Source organism: Neolamprologus brichardi, chromosome 12 (genome assembly GCF_056152115.1).
Source record: "Neolamprologus brichardi isolate AB-2024 chromosome 12, ASM5615211v1, whole genome shotgun sequence".
NCBI lineage: Eukaryota > Metazoa > Chordata > Actinopteri > Cichliformes > Cichlidae > Neolamprologus > Neolamprologus brichardi.
Window position 1 is genome coordinate 21,661,867 of NC_142115.1, and position 18,986 is coordinate 21,680,852.

At 38.2% G+C, this 18,986-nt stretch overlaps 1 protein-coding gene across 3 annotated transcripts in view; it reads left to right on the forward strand.

Annotated features, from left to right (window-relative positions):
- vps13a (vacuolar protein sorting 13 homolog A) overlaps positions 1–18,522 on the forward strand; it is a 42,148-nt gene extending 23,626 nt beyond the window's left edge. The window contains exons 50-76 of one of the 3 annotated variants that reach the window (XM_087849170.1): positions 140–434; positions 552–656; positions 1,102–1,248; positions 1,551–1,682; positions 1,842–1,975; positions 2,572–2,640; positions 4,886–5,018; positions 5,885–5,942; positions 6,267–6,438; positions 7,035–7,188; positions 7,371–7,517; positions 7,663–7,744; positions 7,845–7,914; positions 8,164–8,278; positions 8,400–8,513; positions 8,630–8,775; positions 8,905–8,986; positions 9,083–9,196; positions 9,358–9,433; positions 10,400–10,563; positions 10,755–10,800; positions 10,966–11,089; positions 11,236–11,350; positions 15,602–15,687; positions 16,672–16,795; positions 16,915–16,989; positions 17,090–18,522. In XM_087849170.1, the coding sequence (XP_087705296.1) occupies positions 140–434; positions 552–656; positions 1,102–1,248; positions 1,551–1,682; positions 1,842–1,975; positions 2,572–2,640; positions 4,886–5,018; positions 5,885–5,942; positions 6,267–6,438; positions 7,035–7,188; positions 7,371–7,517; positions 7,663–7,744; positions 7,845–7,914; positions 8,164–8,278; positions 8,400–8,513; positions 8,630–8,775; positions 8,905–8,986; positions 9,083–9,196; positions 9,358–9,433; positions 10,400–10,563; positions 10,755–10,800; positions 10,966–11,089; positions 11,236–11,350; positions 15,602–15,687; positions 16,672–16,795; positions 16,915–16,989; positions 17,090–17,140 (3,130 nt within the window). In that variant the 3' untranslated portion in view covers positions 17,141–18,522. Of the gene's footprint in view, positions 1–139; positions 435–551; positions 657–1,101; positions 1,249–1,550; positions 1,683–1,841; positions 1,976–2,571; positions 2,641–4,885; positions 5,019–5,884; positions 5,943–6,266; positions 6,439–7,034; positions 7,189–7,370; positions 7,518–7,662; positions 7,745–7,844; positions 7,915–8,163; positions 8,279–8,399; positions 8,514–8,629; positions 8,776–8,904; positions 8,987–9,082; positions 9,197–9,357; positions 9,434–10,399; positions 10,564–10,754; positions 10,801–10,965; positions 11,090–11,235; positions 11,351–14,595; positions 15,378–15,601; positions 15,688–16,671; positions 16,796–16,914; positions 16,990–17,089 lie in introns of those variants that run through there. The other 2 variants (XM_087849171.1, XM_087849172.1) reach the window with 2 other exon arrangements.
- The last annotated feature ends 464 nt before the right edge of the window (positions 18,523–18,986 follow it).

The following is an 18,986-nucleotide window of genomic DNA, read 5'->3' on the forward strand; positions in this document are numbered from 1 at the left end:
TATTTATTGTATGTTGATCTTAAATAACATGACAAAAAATGTTGATGCATAGTTATATTATATTTATAGGAGAGACGTGCAGTCTCCATTAAATTGTTTCACATTTCTGATACAAACAAACAATTATTGTTTTGTACAGACTCAACAGTGATCAGGAAGAGATCACCTTCATTGTGTTCAAGTCTCTAAGAGAGGATGCAGACGAAGATGGAGATGCAGTGGAGAGGAAGAGGGCTGAGCTGGATATAGCAGTTCATGTTAAATATGATCTGGGGCAGATGGTGGTTGCTATCCATTCACCGTACTGGATGATAAATAAGACGGGCAGGTTGTTGCAGTACAAGGCTGATGACATTCACCGCAAACATCCCATGGACTACAAGATGCCGTTGCTCTTTTCATTCAAGCCTCGGTACTTCTTGCGAAACAATAAGGTATTTATTTGAAGTCAGTTTTACTGAAAGCTCTTTAAAAGAAACATGTTTGATTATTGTTCACAGTGGTCCCAGTGGTTCAGTACATTTATTAGATTACATTATTTCCTCCCCCAGGTTCGTCTTATGATCTCAGAAAGTGAACTATCTGATGAATTCTCTCTGGACACAGTTGGGAGCCACGGGGATGTGAAATGCAAAGGCAGATTCAAAGATTATCTGGTAAGATTTGAAATTTTATCTCTTTGTATAAAAATGTAAAAAAAAATATGTAAAGGATGAGGTTGGCGAAGAAAAAGTGGGATAGTCAGGGATTGGCTCTTGAGCCGCTTCTTGTTTGCACTGGAGATGGACAGGTTGAGAAATTAGGTCAGGCAGGAGTTGGCGTGGACTGTGATGTTTGCAGATGGCATTTTGATCTACAATGAGAGTAGGGAAGAGGTGGAAGCATGCTATGGAGAGAAGAGGCATGATAGTCAGTAGGAGAAAGACAAAATACATTTGTGTGGATGAGAGGAAGACAGGTGGAATGGTGAAAATGTTGAGAGGGAAAGTAGATGAGGGATAGGGTGAGATGGAGGCAGAGGATCCAAAGAGGCAGGTGTATTTGATATGTGCTTTTTTGTATTCATGTAATATTTCTGTCTTATTCTCTGTCTTATTTCAGGTCGGTGTGAAGATCGATGCAAGCAGTTTCAGTCTGACCCGCATTGTGACCTTTGTGCCCTTCTACATGCTGGTCAACAGAACTAAGCACAGTGTGTTCATATGCGAAGACGGGCAAGAAACTTGGACTGAGGCAAAACCAGAACAGGTCAGAGCCTGTTCAGATTTTTCTCTTTTTGAACAATGCAGGTTGAGGTCTTGGTTTTGGTTTGAGTATATCATAGACACAAGATCCTGGGTATTCTTACATTTAACTTTATAAATAGATGTGATGTAACAACTGAACATGTGTGCTGATTGATTTCTATAAATTTAATGTGACTAAAGGTTTCTTGTGCATAAAAATGCTTTATTTAAAGATCATTTCTTGATAAAGTTTTAAAATGTATTTACCTACTGATAATCTGACAAGAAGCATTTAGCATATTGGTTTTTTCCCCCCACATTTAGTCAGCCATCCCTTTCTGGCCTGAGAGTGACACTAAGAAGCTTAAAATTAAAGTAGAAGCTTCCCTATCGCCTCCAGTGACTATCGACTTCAAACGACCAGAGAACTGCTTATTGCTACATCTGGACAACAAAGTAAGCAGAAATGCACATAGTTAATAATATTTGTGTGTGCTTATAAGTTGGGTTTTTTTTTGTACATAATAATAATGTAATTGAGGTGATTAACATGATTTTCAGACACATGCCTTTTGTATTACGGCTTTCAGACTGTTGCTTGTTTCTTTTGTGTAGGCGGGTGGGATTATAGTAGACATGAATCTGTCGGAACACTCGGCCACTATTCAATTTTCTGACTACCATGATGGCGCAGCCCCTTTCCTCATCATCAACCACACTAAAAATCAGACTCTTCAGTTCCATCAGAGGTGAGGAAACCGAGGGGCACAATTAAAAGGAAATATAGAAAATGTTTTAGGTTTGGTTTTTTTAGGTTTCACTAACAGCAATTGTTTGCAGAAAAGTTGGTGTTTTCCATGCAGTCGATTTGCAACCATAACAGCTTACTAGTGAACAAAGCAATCACAACGTGGGTATTTGTTGAGCACTATCTTTGCAACTGATTTCACTCAGCTACAGCCAAAAACCTCCATCAACCATTTGCCAACCGGCAAATTTTTTTTCAGTTATATTTTTTGTGTGTGCCACATTCACCCTAATATTAGGTGCTCTATCCAGAAGTAGGATGTTTTTGTGGCGAATGTACTTATAAAACCTTTTGTTAGTGTTTCTATTTATTTCTGTCTCTTGTTTTTTCCATTTTATGAACAGCAGCCATTAATTTTACAGGTTTCGTCACGCAAAACATTTACATTTCCATGTTTTATTGACATGTGTCTTTGCATATTTGTTGAGTAACAATATTGTTCTTCTGTTCCAGTTGCCTCAAACAGTGAAGTTAATAATAATTGCCTGTGTTTATTTTTGCTGATAGCAGTTTGTTTGTGTGTTGTGGGTCATGCAGTGTCCGGACAGAATCCTCGTGGGTGGCTGACCAGATACTTGACCTCTCCTTCTCAGTGGAGGAGGACAGGTAGAAAATATGAAAAAGGGAAACTCCTCTGACAAACTCTGAACTCAAAATAAAGATTTTGATGAGATGAGGAACAGGAATTACAAAAGAGAACCATCAGTGTAGTTACATCATCATCAGAGAAAAGTTATTTCCTATAGGAAGTAATCAGTCTAGTAAACTTTGACAAAGGTAAAAGAAAAACAATTTAAACACACATCAGTACATTTGGTTATTTAAACTGCACTATGAGTAACGCATGGGTGGTTTCATATTAGCTCCCACAGGATCATCTAAGATTTGCCTTAAAAAATTCAGTAGAAAGAGTTTAGCAAAACAAAGTCTGTCATTAGTTAAAAAAATAGAAGGAGGTAGGGGTGTTTTTAGACATTTTTCTAACATCATTTTTTGAAGGCTAGATTTAAAATGCCATCGTCTAGAAAAATAATTGAGCTAGGTCTTTGAAAAATTTTGGACTCATTATCTGGTACCGTGGCTCTTTGCATGTTGACTTTTAGGAGCGTAGCTCAGGTTAACATAGAATGATGAATACCTGATGTTCCAAAAATATTTAGGTGTCTGATCACTGGCAGCAGATTTCGAGACCTATAGAAACCACAGTTTTGTGTGGGACTTCAAATTTCTTTATAGCTTCTCTTATACAATTCACATAATGTTCTTTAAAACCAAACCCAAATCAGGTGAATGGGTTCACAGATCATAGAGCTTAAATGTAGGGAGAATAACAAACACATTTGGATGCCATGTACCAAATCACCAAAGTGTATTTTTCACCTCGAATTTGTTCGGGGAAATCTGAGATGATCAGGTAGTAGCTTTTAAATTTGACGTTTTTAAGATGGAATGACCCAAATTATCTTGAAATAGTAGGTAAAACAGTGGGTATATAAAAAAATGAAAGAGGGAATGTGGGCGAAGCCAAGAGGAAGGATCAAGTATATCACGAAGATGTCTCCAAACATTAACCAGAGTTAACCAAATATGCAAACGATGCAGCAGCTAATCATGGTTTGTTCTCGATGTTACATTAATGGTTCATTTGAGTGCAGAGTGTGGTCAGATGGACGAGTGTAGATAAACCGAAGTATAAAAAAGATCCTTTGAGCTCTGATTCTAGTTTGCCTCTGTACTTTGCTCCCTTAACCAAAGTTATATTAGTTGTATTTAGTAATCACTGTACTTTCAATATTTCCTTTTAGTGTACATCATGGCCTACTTCTGCCATAATCAAACTCTGTTTTTTAAGTACAGTGGAACCCCGACTTACGAAATTAATTTGTTCCCAAGGGTCTTTCATAAGTCAAAAATTTTCGTAAGTCGAAGCACCCATTGCGCCTTTTGAGTGAGGCAATGCTGAACAATAGGCTATAGGCTAATTGCTAACTAGAACAACAATACGTCATTCAAGTGGAACACCGAAGCACAAGTACGGAAGCCAAGGGGTTGTCACATGATTCGGAAAGCATTGTGGGCATTGTAGGCTCAGCCAATCAGAGCCAGCGGATTTCGTTACTCGGGCATTTTGCTGTAACACGGGCAGAAATATTGCCGTTCAGTGCCTTCGTAACTTGAATTTTTTGTGAAACGGGGTATTCGTAAGTCGGGGTTCCACTGTACATAACATAATGCCACTGACTGTGTCACAGTTTCAGTTTTCTATTTATAAAAGACCTACACCATTACCCACTTATTTTTTTTTTACTGATCTACCTGAAATTTACACAGATCTAAAGGAGCAGAATACAAATCTTAAGCCATTTACTTAGTGTTGCTTTCATCTATGTTATGATCTTATAGAAAAATGTGAATGCTGCTGACTGGATGGGATTCCTCCAAAGGAATCACACCACCTGCTTCTTCCTGTAGTGCTCTCGACTAGTGCTTTTTATACCCTTTTGTAGATTCCAGCTTCGCCACTTCTTCCTTCAGTCTTCATTTTATTATCCATTGAATATTTGTTTCAGAATCCTCACTAATATGTGAATGTGCATATTTGGCCTTTTATTTCCAGGAATGTGGGGACCTCTGGGTGACATATTTCTGTCTTTTGATGAAAATTGCTGCTGCAGGCTGAGAGACAACTCAGAGAAAATGATTGCTGGCATGGTCCTTGATTGTGGTGGAGGGGCTCTGTTGTATTTTCACAGTCATTAATTGTTTTGCTTTGTTTCATTTTTGGTAGCTTTAACTCATGTTGCTGATACATACGGCATGTGTCTGTCTTGGTGGGTTTGTGTACATGCAGCTCTCAGAAAAAGGCAGAGCATGAGGAGCTGGAGGCTGGGAAAGCTGTGTACTACACCTGGACTGAGCCCACTGGGTCACGAGCGCTCTCCTGGAAATGCAGCACTTACTCTGGGACACTAAAGAGTGAAGAGGTACTGCACGAGTCAGAATAATAACTGTCTGAATAATAATGTTTATTAGTAATCCTTTTTTCCCCCAAAAACAAATATCTTACGTTTCCCAAATAAAATCAATTTCTGCTGAAAGTATTTTTTTTTAAAAAGCAGTATTTGCTATCTTAGGTATAAATTAGATTAGGCTGGCTTTACTTAAAGATTTGCATATTAAAAGTCTATCATAGGTTCATTCATAAATGATATCCTGAGGGGGGAAAAAGGCTGTACTGCTCGCAAAAGCAGGTAATTATAATGAGCTCACTGAATGTGAACCTGCTGGTTTTTAGATACCCTGTGACTGCTGAGACCTTTTGCACCTATTTATGTACTTCACACCTTACAGTAACCCGTGAATATATATAGATAATATATATTTTAAGTGTGAGGTCTTTAAAGTAGTATCACCTTTGCAAATTCATTGTTAATAACTGTAAATATGTTATTGGTGGTGATGAATCGCTCATAAATTTGATTACCTTTAGTTTAACACTGTATAGATACAGATCATGTAAATCTGGATCATCCATCTTCTTCCACTTTATCTGGGGCCGGGTCCCGGGGGCAGCAGCCTAAGCAGAGAAGCCCAGACCTCCCTCTCCCCAGCCACCTCCTCCAGCTTATCCGGGGGAACACCAAGGTGTTCCCAGGCCAGCCGAGAGATATAATCTCTCCAGCGTGTCCTGGGTCTGCCCCGGGGCCTCTTCCCGGTGGGACATGCCCGGAACACCTCGCCCAGGAGGCATCCTTGTCAGATGCCCGAACCACCTCAGCTGGCTCCTTTCGATGGATCAGTATCTAAATAAAGATTAAAGATACTGACGTTTATACGCTTTGTCTTTTAGGAGCTGCGAGAGGACGTAAACAAGGAGGGCAAACTTTTTGTGATTTCCTTTTATGAAGGTAAAGTTGAATGATCTTAAAATGCTCAGCTGTTTTGTGCAGTTGAATAAACTGAAATGATATTTATAGTTTCCACAGTTTATTGTCAGTGCTTAATTGTTGCAATATTGTAGTAATATAATCTCTAGAACTGTTAAAAAAAAAAAAGCATTTAAAAAAACAAACACAGTTTTCTGGCAGGATGTTGGCGTTATGAACTGCAAGTCTGACTCATTTCTAAGGTTTTATTTATCCCCGATTCATTTTGTAATGGTAATGAACAACAACTTTCCTTTGGGTTACAAAAGAAATGTGTGTTGTTTTTATTTATTTATCTGTTCTAAGGTCTCCAGCGTGTTGTGCTGTTCACTGAGGAGCGACGGGTCTTCAAGATGCTCTGTGACAATGAGAAGGTGCAGGTTGCTCAACAGGAAATCGTCCTGGCACTACGGCATGTGGGCCTATCGCTGGTGAACAACAGCACCAGCCAAGAGGTTGCCTTCATTGGGATCACAAGGTGCTGCGCTTTTGTGTTTGCTTAATAAATAGTAAATTAAAGTAAACTCTAATTTGCAGGTGCCATGTAGCCCATCTGTTTCAAGCCTTGACGTGTTCTGCACTCAGAAATGTTCATCTGCAGATCTTGGTTAAATCAAGTGCTTATTGGAGTTATTGCTGCCTTTTTATGAGGTGGAAGGAGTCGATCATTCTGCTCTTGCCTCTGGGATTAACAAGACATTTTATATTTTCAGTTGTTTTTTGTTTTGTTTGTTTTTTCAAGACCATTCTCTGAAAAACCTAGAGATGGTTTCATGGGAAAGTCCAAGTAGATCAGCAGTGTGGCACCATCTGACAACAATAATCACTTAAATCCTGTTTTTTTTATTTTATTTTGATGCTAGATGTGAAATGCAGCAGGTCATCATGACCATCTCTACACTCATAAAAAAAGTTTTTTTAAAAAAGCGCCTTTTGATGTACACATTAGATAGCTGGTTTAACGAGCAGTTCAACAGGTGTACCTAACAAAGTGAGTGTATAAATTTTATCTATAAATTATGTTTTCTTGCTTAACTAATCTGAGACTTTCATTTCTTTCCTCTTTTATTTAAGCTCTGATGTTGTGTGGGAATTCAAACCTAAGAAGAAGAGTCGATGGAAGCCTCTGACCATTAAAGAAGCTGAAGTTATGGAGGACAAGTTCAAAGACTACCTGGAATCTGGGGCCGTAGACAAGGAAATTTTCGATCTGGAAAACGGCTTTCAGGTTAAATATTGCAATTATTTTTATTCTGTCATATGAAAATGGTGGATAAAAGCAAATAAAAAATAGTTGGTTTTAGTTTATCCACATAGCATGTAAACTCGTTCATAAAACTGAATTTGAAATTGCACATGATAATGGGATAATTATCATTATTGTTGAATTTTTTTGTCATTGTCTCCCAGGTGTGCTTTAATCCCACTGGCCAGGACATGCAGATAATGAAGCCATGTGATGCTCCTCTTAGGAGGCACTTCCTGCCGGGTGTGAAGGTGGAGTACAGCATTTCACCGCGACAGAGCGCCTATCGTATCCAAGTTCACCGGATACAGGTGAAAAAATGTATTAAATTTGCAATAATTATTGAAAAAGAAGATCAAGCAAGTTAGCTAAAGGCTTTTCTTAATTGCATTTTCGTAGCTGTGTAGCTCTGTTTGGTCTGTGCACTAAACAGACCCGCATCCTTTCCTTCTACAGATCCAGAATCAGCTACCCGGGGCCATCTTTCCTTACGTTTTTTACCCTGTAAAACTGCCAAAGTCTGTCGCCATGGAGACAGGTCTGTTAATGCAGGTTTTTTGTTATCTGTTTATTTACAATAATAGACTATTTTAGCTCTTTCGTCTTTATTATCATACTCTGTACATTTTTTTCCACAGAACCCAAACCTCTAACTGATATCAGCATTGTTACCCGAGCAGCGGGGCACTCTAATATCTCACGCATCAAGTAATTGTTTTTCTTTTCTTTTCTCACTTTCTCCTCAAATTATGTTTTTCTAGCTGATATTCATTGTTATTGTATATGGAGGGCAGGATCATAATCTACCAGACAAAAAAATATATTATTTGTCCTTTTTAAGACAAATAATATATTTGGGTGAGCTGAAATCTTACAATTCTCTGTTAACCGAAAGTTTAACTCCTGAAATTTGCTCTCATTTGTACTCGTCTAAGTCCTGATTTCTGTTCGCCTCAGGTACTTTATGGTTTTAATTCAGGAGATGGATCTAAAACTTGATCTGGGCTTCCTGTACGCCATCCTGGACCTGTTCTCCCCAGAGAACGACAGCATCACGAGCGCAGAACAGGAGGTCTGCTACACGCATTGACACACACAACGTTACCTTTCTATTCAGAATGTGTTATGATTATTCAGTTAGTCAGTAATTCAGTTAACTCAACAGCTGTTGTGCCTTTCCCCTGATGCTGTAGGTGGAACTGTTTGAAAAGGACATAACAAACATAAAGACAGAACTGAACCATGTCTCTGCTGCTGACAAATCTCCCATCAGCCTCTACGAGTACTTCCACATTTCCCCCATTAAGGTGTGTGCGAATGCAGTTTCTGTCAAACAAATAGTGTCTGAACTGATCTCTGCGATTTCTCCGTTGCCATAGTAACGCCTGCTGATGGTTTTGTGGGTTTTTTTTTTTTTTGTCAGCTGCACCTGAGTTTCTCTCTGAGCACAGGCGGAGAGGATGGCTTGAAGCAGAAGAGAGATTCGGAACTGATCCCTGTGCAGTCGCTAAATCTGTTGCTCAAGAGTATTGGCGCGACGCTCACTGATGTGCAGGATGTTGTCTTCAAGTACGAATACAGAAAAAGGCTCAAATAGACAGCATGCATGTGCCATCCATTAGCATTAAATTACTTCCATGTGACTTGTTCTTGGTGATTCCAACCCTGCTTCTTGGCTGAATGTGACATTTATTTCAGGCTGGCCTTTTTTGAATTGACCTACCAGTTCTACACCACTCAGCAGCTCCAGTGGGAGGTCCTCAGACATTATTCTAAGCAGGTAATACATACAAGCACAATGAAACCAGACAAGTGGCAATTTGTCTTGTCTTCTTTTGTTGTGATATTTTGATTTTCCACCTATGTGTATCTCAAGGCTATTAAGCAGATGTATGTGCTGGTGCTGGGCCTCGATGTTCTTGGAAACCCATTTGGACTGATCAGAGGATTGTCAGAAGGGGTTGAGGCTTTCTTTTATGAGCCCTATCAGGTAATGATATCCAATAAAATTATTGACAAGTTCAACTGTGTCTTTTAGCTTTGAAGTGCGTTATAAAACCTGTTGAATAGTTACGTTGTGTAATTTAGAAAATATTGCCACATTGGATTTAGGTTAACATTCACAATAACTGCTCTTTTTTTTTTTTTTAGGGAGCCATCCAGGGCCCTGAGGAGTTTGTTGAAGGAATGGCTCTTGGGGTTAAGGCGCTGGTGGGAGGAGCTGTAGGTAAGCATGAAATGGTGTTAAAGGGGTAATACAGAGTCAGCCTTAGCTCAACAGAATCAGGTCAAAACTGCTAAATGATCACTGGAATTAAAAGATTAATTATGTTTAATTTATCTTTTATTTTAAATTTTAAGTACAGTGTTGTGCAAAAGTCTTGCACTCATTTCTTTGTATTTTGAAATACAATATGTACAGCAAAAACAGTTTTTACAATTCTTTATCACATCCTGAACTCTCTTACTCAGCTTCCTTGTCAAAAATAGTTCTCCAGGCGTCTTGAAGGACATTCAAAGCTCTTCCTTAGATGCTGGTTGCCTTTTGTTCTGTTTTCTGTAAAGATGATCCCACACTGCTTCACTTACGTTGAGGTCCAGCCTAAGTGGAGGCATACCTTTTAGACCTACCACTTCTTTCTTTGTCCCTCCCAACTGTCCAGTTTCCTTCAATTGATTTCAGCTATTTTATGTCTGTCAAACTGTGTTATCATTGCAATGTTTCATAGATTGAGCAAATCATTTGCTTTTTTTGAGAGGCTGCTGGTAACAAACTGGTTAAAAATAGAATTTAATTGAAAGTGTCCATTATGTGTAGAAACAATAATGATTCATCCCTTTAGCTAGGTGTCATTATATGCTTGACATCAGTGTTAAGAAGCTTAACAAACGTCATTATACACGTCGATTGACTGGGATGGGTTCATGGCTGCTATATAGGGCTGTAATTTGAACAGTGTAATAACTGAGCATTTGTCGTTTTACTTCATGTGTTTTTAGTGTTATATCTGTTAAATTTCAGCATTATATTGCCTTTTACAGTGAACTGTGGCTGTTTCATTACACATCGGAGACTTTTTAGCACCATGTTGGAGCCCTTAAAATTTCAGATTTTCACTGACACAATTGTGACATGAACATTTAAGATATATTATAAAATAGTCTCAGGTAACAAATCATGTGTGTTGTTCAGGCGGTATTGCAGGTGCAGCCTCCAGGATAACAGGTGCCATGGCAAAGGGTGTTGCAGCAATCACAATGGATGAAGAGTACCAGCAGAAGAGACGAGAAGCTATGAACAAACAGCCCAGCGGTCTGAGAGAGGGGCTGACCAGGGGTGGAAAAGGACTGGTGTCTGTATGTAAAACTGTTTGGTTTTTTTTGGTTTTTAAGTTGCTCCTCTCTGTTTATCAGCAGGAAACACGCAGTTGATGCAGGATGTAGGAAGTAGTAAGACTAGCAACAACAACACTGCAAACTAGTCTGAAAGAAAATGCACGGCTGTAATGAGTCATTTATTCTGCAGCGTTATCTTCCTTTTCCCACAGGGATTTGTCAGTGGGATCACAGGGATCGTTACCAAACCTATTAAAGGTAAGATGAGTCTGACCATAAGCATAAACATGTTAGTCCAATAAAATAAGGGCATAAAATATTTAAAAGGACATCAAAAAACTACGTGTTCTGTTAGTGTGTTTCCATTGAACAGTCGACTCTGAAGATCTTTGAACTCAAGTTGCAGTGTTTGTTATTATGCAGGGGCCCAGAAAGAGGGGGCAGCGGGCTTTTTTAAAGGTGTTGGAAAAGGTTTGGTTGGTGCAGTAGCTCGACCCACAGGAGGCATTATTGACATGGCCAGCAGTACTTTCCAAGGGATCAAGAGGTACAGTTATTTCTGTCTGTGCTATGTGATTGTGCACTTGCCACATCAGTGTGTAATCAGATAGGTCCTGTTTGAATTTGTTTATGCCCTGAGTTGTGTGTAGGTGTGTGTTTCCAAATGCAATTCTCTTCCTTGTCTCGATATAGGGCAGCAGAGACGTCACAAGATGTTCAGGCTCTACGTCCTCCTCGCTTCATCCACGAGGATGGTGTCATACGACCATATAAGGAGCGGGAAGGCCTCGGCAGTCAGATGCTTCAGGTAAGACAAAAACCCTCTCCATCATCACCTTTTTACAATCATTCCCATTTTATACAAAGATGGAAAACTCTGTTAACAATATTGCATTCATGTAATTTAATTTTTAAAGTTGTTTTATCTTTACTGTGATGTGGTGTCATTATCTTTACATTTCAAACTTATTTGACTGATTTTCTTAGCTGTGTTGGATGCCCTAAATCAGGGGTCGGCAACCTGCGGCTCTTTAGTCCTTATAGTGCGGCTCCGCGTGGTTTGGGAAAATAAATTAGAAGTATTTAGCTGAAGTGTATTTTATTTATGTTAGTTCTTTTTTAACTTGTAGTTCTAAATTGGAAGATTATTGTAATATTGAAATATAAAAATAAAATTATATTCTATTATTTTTTCATCACTTAAAATAAGCGTCACAGTCACGGAAGCCGGTGTACCCGCCGAAACACCATTCACTTATCGAGACTTTCAACCGAGGCCAATTATGGATCTTCGGATCCACATTATGTCAGCAGCTCCACCGTGAATTATGTTAAAAACAAACACCGCTCACGCCTCACAGATGATAGCTTACAGTCCTGCGTAAAGATGAAAGTGACTTCGTACAGCCCCGATTTGCAGACGCTGTGTGCAGAGGCTCAGGAGCAGAAGTTCCATTGTAAACATATCATGGCAGACCCAACGATGTTTCCATCAACATGCTTTTCAGCATCACTTTATTGACCACTTTTCACACACAGTTGCTGTACGCATACAGCCGGCTGTAGCATTTCAGCTCACAGCCCGACACATACCAACAACAGCAAAGATAGCACAGACGTTAAGGCAGCGAGGCGTGATTGCAGGTCCCGCTCAGGTGTGTCCGCCTCCCCTGCAGCAGCACTACAGACCACGCCCTGCCACACACATTAACCAGGTAAAATACATATTTAGGCAGAATTTTGTAAATATCTATTTTTCATTTTTCAGCAGCATAGTGCTTTTTTCCAATTATTTTTTTAAAAGTCAGGTCAAGGCTCCAGAAGCCCAAAGACAATATAAGGGTGGCGGCTCACAGCAGTTTTTGTTTGCTACAGGGATCATTTTAGTTCAGCTGGGTGTCTTTCCTTTTGTTATATTTCTTTAAGAGTTCAAAATGTGTTAATTACATAAATAAAATGTAATTTTCTCTATAGGACTTCATGGATTTCATAAGCAAAACACCTTAGTTGTTCACACAAAGCATAAAGGTAAAAAAACAATATATACAGTGTTATCTTCATTTTAGATGTTAAAAAGTATTTGCGGCTCCCAGTGTTTTGTTTTGCATGGAAACCGGGTCCAAATGGCTTTTTGGGTCTTAAAGGTTGCTGACCCCTGCCCTAAATGGTTCCCTTTGTTGTTTGGGGAAATTTTACTACTCCTGTAGGAATAGGTTTGGCAGTCTCTGGACAAATGACATATTTGAAGTAAAAAGAAGTCAATACAATCCAATGGGTAAAAAATGAGCAGCCTCCACCCCCTCATTCCCACTTGATTCACTTTTATGTCTTGAGTGAGTCATTCATCAGTGTTGTGAAAAACTCTTCTTCTGGCAGAGGATGCGATATTGATGCTAAGTGATACTTCATTAATGGTAGAAAGGTTTCAGCTACCGTGTTCCCAGTGTTCAGATGCCATTAAGACATGAGAGGTCAGTGCAAGACTGACAACCAGGAAAGCAATCAGAGACAAATCTGTTCAACACGATGGTTAAGCTGCCAGACTGTAGAATAGCGTACAAACTGAGGCTGATCCATATGTATCATTAATGCATATGAGGATGTCCATGCAAGTTTTCAGAAGGAACCTTTATCAGCAACTTTGTTACAAATGTGAACACTACAGATGGATAGAATTAAAAATGTCTCTTGGTTAAAAGGAAGCGGCATTGGTTAAATCTTGTAATCTGCAAGGAAGAATAAAAGGGTACAGGAAATAAAAAAAGATTATATTTGCTGTATTTCACACCAGAAATCAACAGAATGTCTGCATATAATCCAAATATATCATGTTTTTCATATTTTCACATTTCAGAGCAGCTTACATGTGTTTCAGGTCTGATATTTCACTAACCTTTTGTTGACGTTGTCTAGCTGTGAGTTGGATAGAGTGGGTTGAAGTTTCACATTGTGTTTAATAGTAAAAATCCTAATTTCCCTAAAATTTACAGAAAGGTGATAAATTAAAGCAGCCTACAAGAGAGGCCAGACAACTTCAGCAGACAAATAGACAAATTGGTGCATTTTTATAAAGATTCTGCAAAATCTAAAGCTAAAAAAGGATTTTAAATCTTGTCATATGATTCACATCATTGCCAGTCTGCTCCATGTTGACTGTCTCATCGTTGTGTTTCTTCATCTTCATTCAAGACTTTCTTCAGTTTGTCACCCTTCTGTCTCACCAGCTTAGGTTTGCGTGTCTGTAGTAATGTGTTAGTAACTGAGTTGTTCCTTCAGCTTAAATTAGGACCAGGACATATAGAGTAATAGCACTATAAATCAGAGTAGGTTCTTCAGTTTTATGTTTATGCTTTTGTTAAAAAGCCTTCAACACCATTGTTCCTGATTGTTCCCAAATGTTTCCTTGTGTCTTTGAGAGAAGAGGGAATGCTTATCACAGTCTAAGCTGGGAGGGATTCTGATCTGTTTAAACTGATAGTCTGGCAAATTTAATCTTTTTAGGTCCACCATAATTATCTTATCTGCTCAAACAATAATTAAGCGATTGCATTAGGGCTTTGTGATCTATCTAGTTTACAGCCATTTACATTTTTATAGATCCAAGAGCATTTAATGCTTGTTAGTCTTGTCAGGTCAGATATAATATTTTAAAATTGTTTGTAAATGATTGTGTGAAACTTTTGATGACTCACAAATGCGTGCTTCAGTTCACACACATACAAAGTAATTTGACCTCGAGTAAAATTAGTTTCATTTACAGACACATTTAAAAAAAAAAAAAAAAAAGTATTACAGACGCTGGAATACTAGGCCTTCTCTATTTCCTGTGTGATTTCTTAGTTTACACTTGTGGAGCATACCATACGCATTTGTAACACTTTTAAGACGTATTACTCTCCATACTTTTAAAGTCTGAAACTGCAGATTTGAACACTGCTGATAGGTCACTCAGACTTTTCCTTGGCTCTCACCTTGAAGTCGCCTTATCAGCAGAAAGATTCGCACCTTCTGCCTGATCTAACCCTCCACACTTTTCTCCTGTCATGTCTGCAGAGGCAAGTGGCGTACAGTGAATGGCGTAGATCTGGCTCAGAGGATAAGGGGGATGAGTAAAAACAGCTAGCAGTGACAGAAGTGAAAGCTGTAGAGTTGGTGTTTTGTGTGTAGTCTGTGCTGGAGGGTTGTCCCAAAGTTTGGAGATCATGTTTGGTTAGATTAAAGTGAACCAAAGTAGGGACTTTCACTACTGGTGTCACTGGTTTAGAAGTATTTTTTTATATGTATTTTGTTGTTAACTGTGTTTTTTTTTTTCATCATCCTTTTTTTGTTTGTTTTGTTTTTTTCCCTGCTCCACAACAACAAACTAAAAATGATCTCCAGCCACCATTTTTCAGCCAAGTCCAACTTGGCTGTAAACCTCATATCACATGACTATTAACCATTCATGATTAAGGTTGATGCATTTGTTTCCTGCTGGAGAAGGTTTGTGTGAAGGTCACACATGCTGACTCGTATGATCTAATCAGAAAACTAAAGTCTGAAAGTCTGTGCCCTCTTGTCCAAACTAAAACACAGTCCTAACACTTGTAAAGGTCTCTCAATTAAATATCCTGAAATGTCATCTGAGAGCTACATGTTAACAGTGCAATGTTTATGCATTTTTTTTAAAAAGCCATTGTTGTGGACCAGGCTTTATTTTCTCATTAGTTTACTTATTAGTGTTCATTTTTAAGTCATCATAATCACACTTTTTTCCTTCATTGTTATGTTTTTTTTGTCATTACTTGGAACCTTTCACTGATATTTTGTTCTTAATAAAGTCTTTGCATTTCAAACTTTCACCTGCCATCGTCTTTGTTTCATCCTGTCCTGCATCTGCATCCCACAACATGCTCCAGTCTCGTTACAGGGAAGCTATTGTGCAGATACTGATTCACTGTTTTTGCTGTGGTAGCTCATGCTTCCTTTACTTTTATATACAGTTTTTGACAGACGGTGACGTATTTTTCAATGTTGTTGTTTGGACAGATATTTTTCTAGTCTCTTTCTTTTTTTTTAGAAAATTGAGAATGGACGTTTTGCCAGCTACAGGTACTTTGCTCATGCTAAAGTCAATGAATCTGACTTCCTCATGATCACCAAGAGGTGAGTGGTTTTGTTTGGGGGGTTTTCTTTACCCTTTTTTGTTTGTTTTCTTCTGTTCAACAAAGTGTTTTACTTGAGATAATGACCAAGAGCTGAGATATAGTTCAAATGATGCATAATTTTTCTTTTCTAATCCGTTTAGATGCTAAATTTTTTTGTAAAATTTATATAGTATTTGCGTATTTCTACCAAGGCTTTCAGATCAATTGTGAAGAAAATAATTTCCTTTGCTTTGATTCGTTATAATCTTCTGATGTACCTCTTGTACTTGACTCTCTATTAACAGCGTTACATTCAAATTCAATTCTAGCTAATGTAAAGATTTGAGTTCGTACTTCTGACATGCAGTACCTTCATTGCAGCCCACACACTAACACAGACTGTATAAAACTTGGATGTAGCAGGCGTGGTGTCGGCTGTTGCTTTGTGGAGCCCCATTTTGAATCCTGGAGATGAGCATTTCCACTGCTGCTGTCTTGGTTTAAACCCCCCCCCCCCCCAAAAAAAAACAAAACAAAACAAAAAACAAACAAACCCCAAAACAAAACAGCAAAAAGTCCCGCCCAAAATATGGATGTAACGAGATAGTAAGCTGTATACTGACTGGGAAGTCATTTTGAAGATTTATTCAAAAATCCATTTTTTTTTTTAATTCAGTTAGATCAAAATGAATGATTGACCCACAAACTGAGCTGGAAAAAGTTTACAGTCGAGACAGGAAGCTGTTTTCACAAAGATAGGACCAAAAGTCTTTTTACAACCACAGCTATCGCCATCTGGTGGCATTCAGATTACGGTTTAAGGCACTCCCATGTTGGCTTCAGCTTATGTCTTTTTACGTTTTTAATGCCTATGACTGGAAATCATTGTTTTTGGGATAAAGAAACTGAAATATAAATATATAAAATTAGTTTAAATTTTTCTTTGTTCTTCCACAAGATATTCATTCCTTTAACACACTCATCTTTTTTTTTTTTTTTCCAGGGGAATATTTTTTGTGACCAAAGGCACTTTTGGTCAGCTGACCTGTGAGTGGCAGTATCTGTTTGAAGAGTTCACCAAGGATCCAACTATTATAGAGGACCGCCGACTTCGCATTGAGGCCAAGGTAAAAACAAACAAACAAAAAAGCTGTTACCTTTATTTACTACCCAAATTTTTCTTTATTATTATTATTATTATTATTATTATCATCACTTCTGCACTGAACCTCGCCTTCCACTGCAGGAGAGAGTGAAGTCAGTCTTTCATGCCAAAGAGTTTGGGAAGATAATAAACTTCAAAACTCCAGAGATAGCCAAAGTAAGTTTGCAATTTGGACTCAAGCTGATATTTCCTTGCAGTCAGGATACACGACTAGTGAAAATAATTAGTTCTAACTTTGGTCATTATTTATTTTCAGTGGGTTCTCACCAAATTGGAGGATGCAAGAGAGAGTTTACCTAAGTACTGACTCTGAAGATCGAGAAACCCTAAACACACGAGCTCTGTGTGTGCCAGTGCCTTTTTTTCTTTACTGCATGCTACTTTTTTCCCCTCCTTGTGTGACTAGTGAATAAACGATGCTCTATGTGGACTGTCGGTGTGTGTCGGGGCTGAAAGACAGAGTGTGTATGTAGACAGATTGCTGATTTCCATCCACTTTGCTTTGCATTCATTATTTTACACCTGATCATGTTTTTTGTTTTTATTATGGTTTTCTTTATTAAAACGTTAAGTCTGGAGTTTACAAACAGGTTCTGTTATTGCCTGCTTGAAGAATTGTATGAATGGAGGATTGTGATTCCTTAGATGTACTTGTTCTAATCAAACACACATTAAAGCTGCTGCTGGATGAACTTTGAAAGGGGAAAAGAATGAGCGGGCCTCCACCTGCAGCTCGTACCTCTCAGTTTCAAGTCTCTCCCACCAGATGAGCGCAGGATTTTGCACATTACGTATAGTTAAAAAAGGATTTTTGTTGACCTTGAGCTTCATGTGGATACCCCCGGTTCTAGCGGGTTAAAACCTTCTTAACCCTCCACCTCTTTCTCACTGCCCAAGAGAGCCAAGAGGAGGTAGAGGACTCCCGCTCCCTCACAAACGCTATTGTTGACCCCCCCCCCTTTCATAATGACACCAAAAACATTTTTGCCTACCATAGCTTTAGAGATTCAGTTTAACTTTCATTTCTGGATGTAAAGGAGGGTTTGGGTGTAGAAATGTCAATTTTACCAGTGACTGATAGGGGGAAAAAAAATCCCTCGAGTATCACTGAGGCCAAATTAACCATAATTGTTGTAGCACATTTAATGTTGCACACTGTTTCTTTTATTAGATTATATAAAAGGCATGCTAATGTGAATTAGTATGGCTTTATAGTACACATAATTAAAAAAATGTGCATCCTTAAAGTTCTTCTTTTTCCTATTTTTTATACATTGCAGAATAAAGACTGTTGAGTGTGTGAGTCAGAGATGCATGCTATTTTTATACTGTACTTACATGCATTCGTTTGCTGTATATGACCTAATATGATGTCTATCTGTATATATCCATCCTCGCATCAGACTTTGAGGAGGTTGCAGTATGAAATTTTGTGATTTTTATGTTTTTATACCACACATATGCAATGCCAAACATGCTGATGAATTATACAGAGAAAAGGTATATATTGAAAATACAGGAATGCTAATTATTATTATTATCAGCTGCTGTTTACTCTGATGTATATTTCAACGATTTGATTTTGGTCTTGGGCGCATCACGATATAATATCACTCAATTTCATTTACATCGTTTTGTTTTCGGGGAAACAAAATATTCACTGCAGTGGCTTTTTCTTTTTCATGCTGTTTTCAATAAAGTTTTTTTGAATTCAAAGCAGTCTTTGTTTATTCCTAGCACCAAGAAAACGTCAGGCACCTGACTTGTACTCTTTATTAAATAATTATATCTATTTATTGAAAATAACCATAAATAGAAGAAACAGTTGTATTTTTTTTCCTAAAGCACATCTCAGACTATTTACATCTGACACTCTGCTGACTGTCCTGAGTAAATAAGGCACTTATATGCGTCTCAGTGTTAGAGCAACCATTTCTAAACATTATGAAATCACAAAACTGGGCTAAAGAGCATCCTTGTCAAACTATTACATAGGGATACATTTACATACATTAAAGCACTCAGATCATATGTCTATTTAAATAAGTAGTTCACACAACGGGTCAGTTACTTGCTACTAATTTTCACTTTCTCATTTCCACTGTAAAGTATCATTTACAGCAAATACCAAAAAACTACAAGGGAAACTAAAG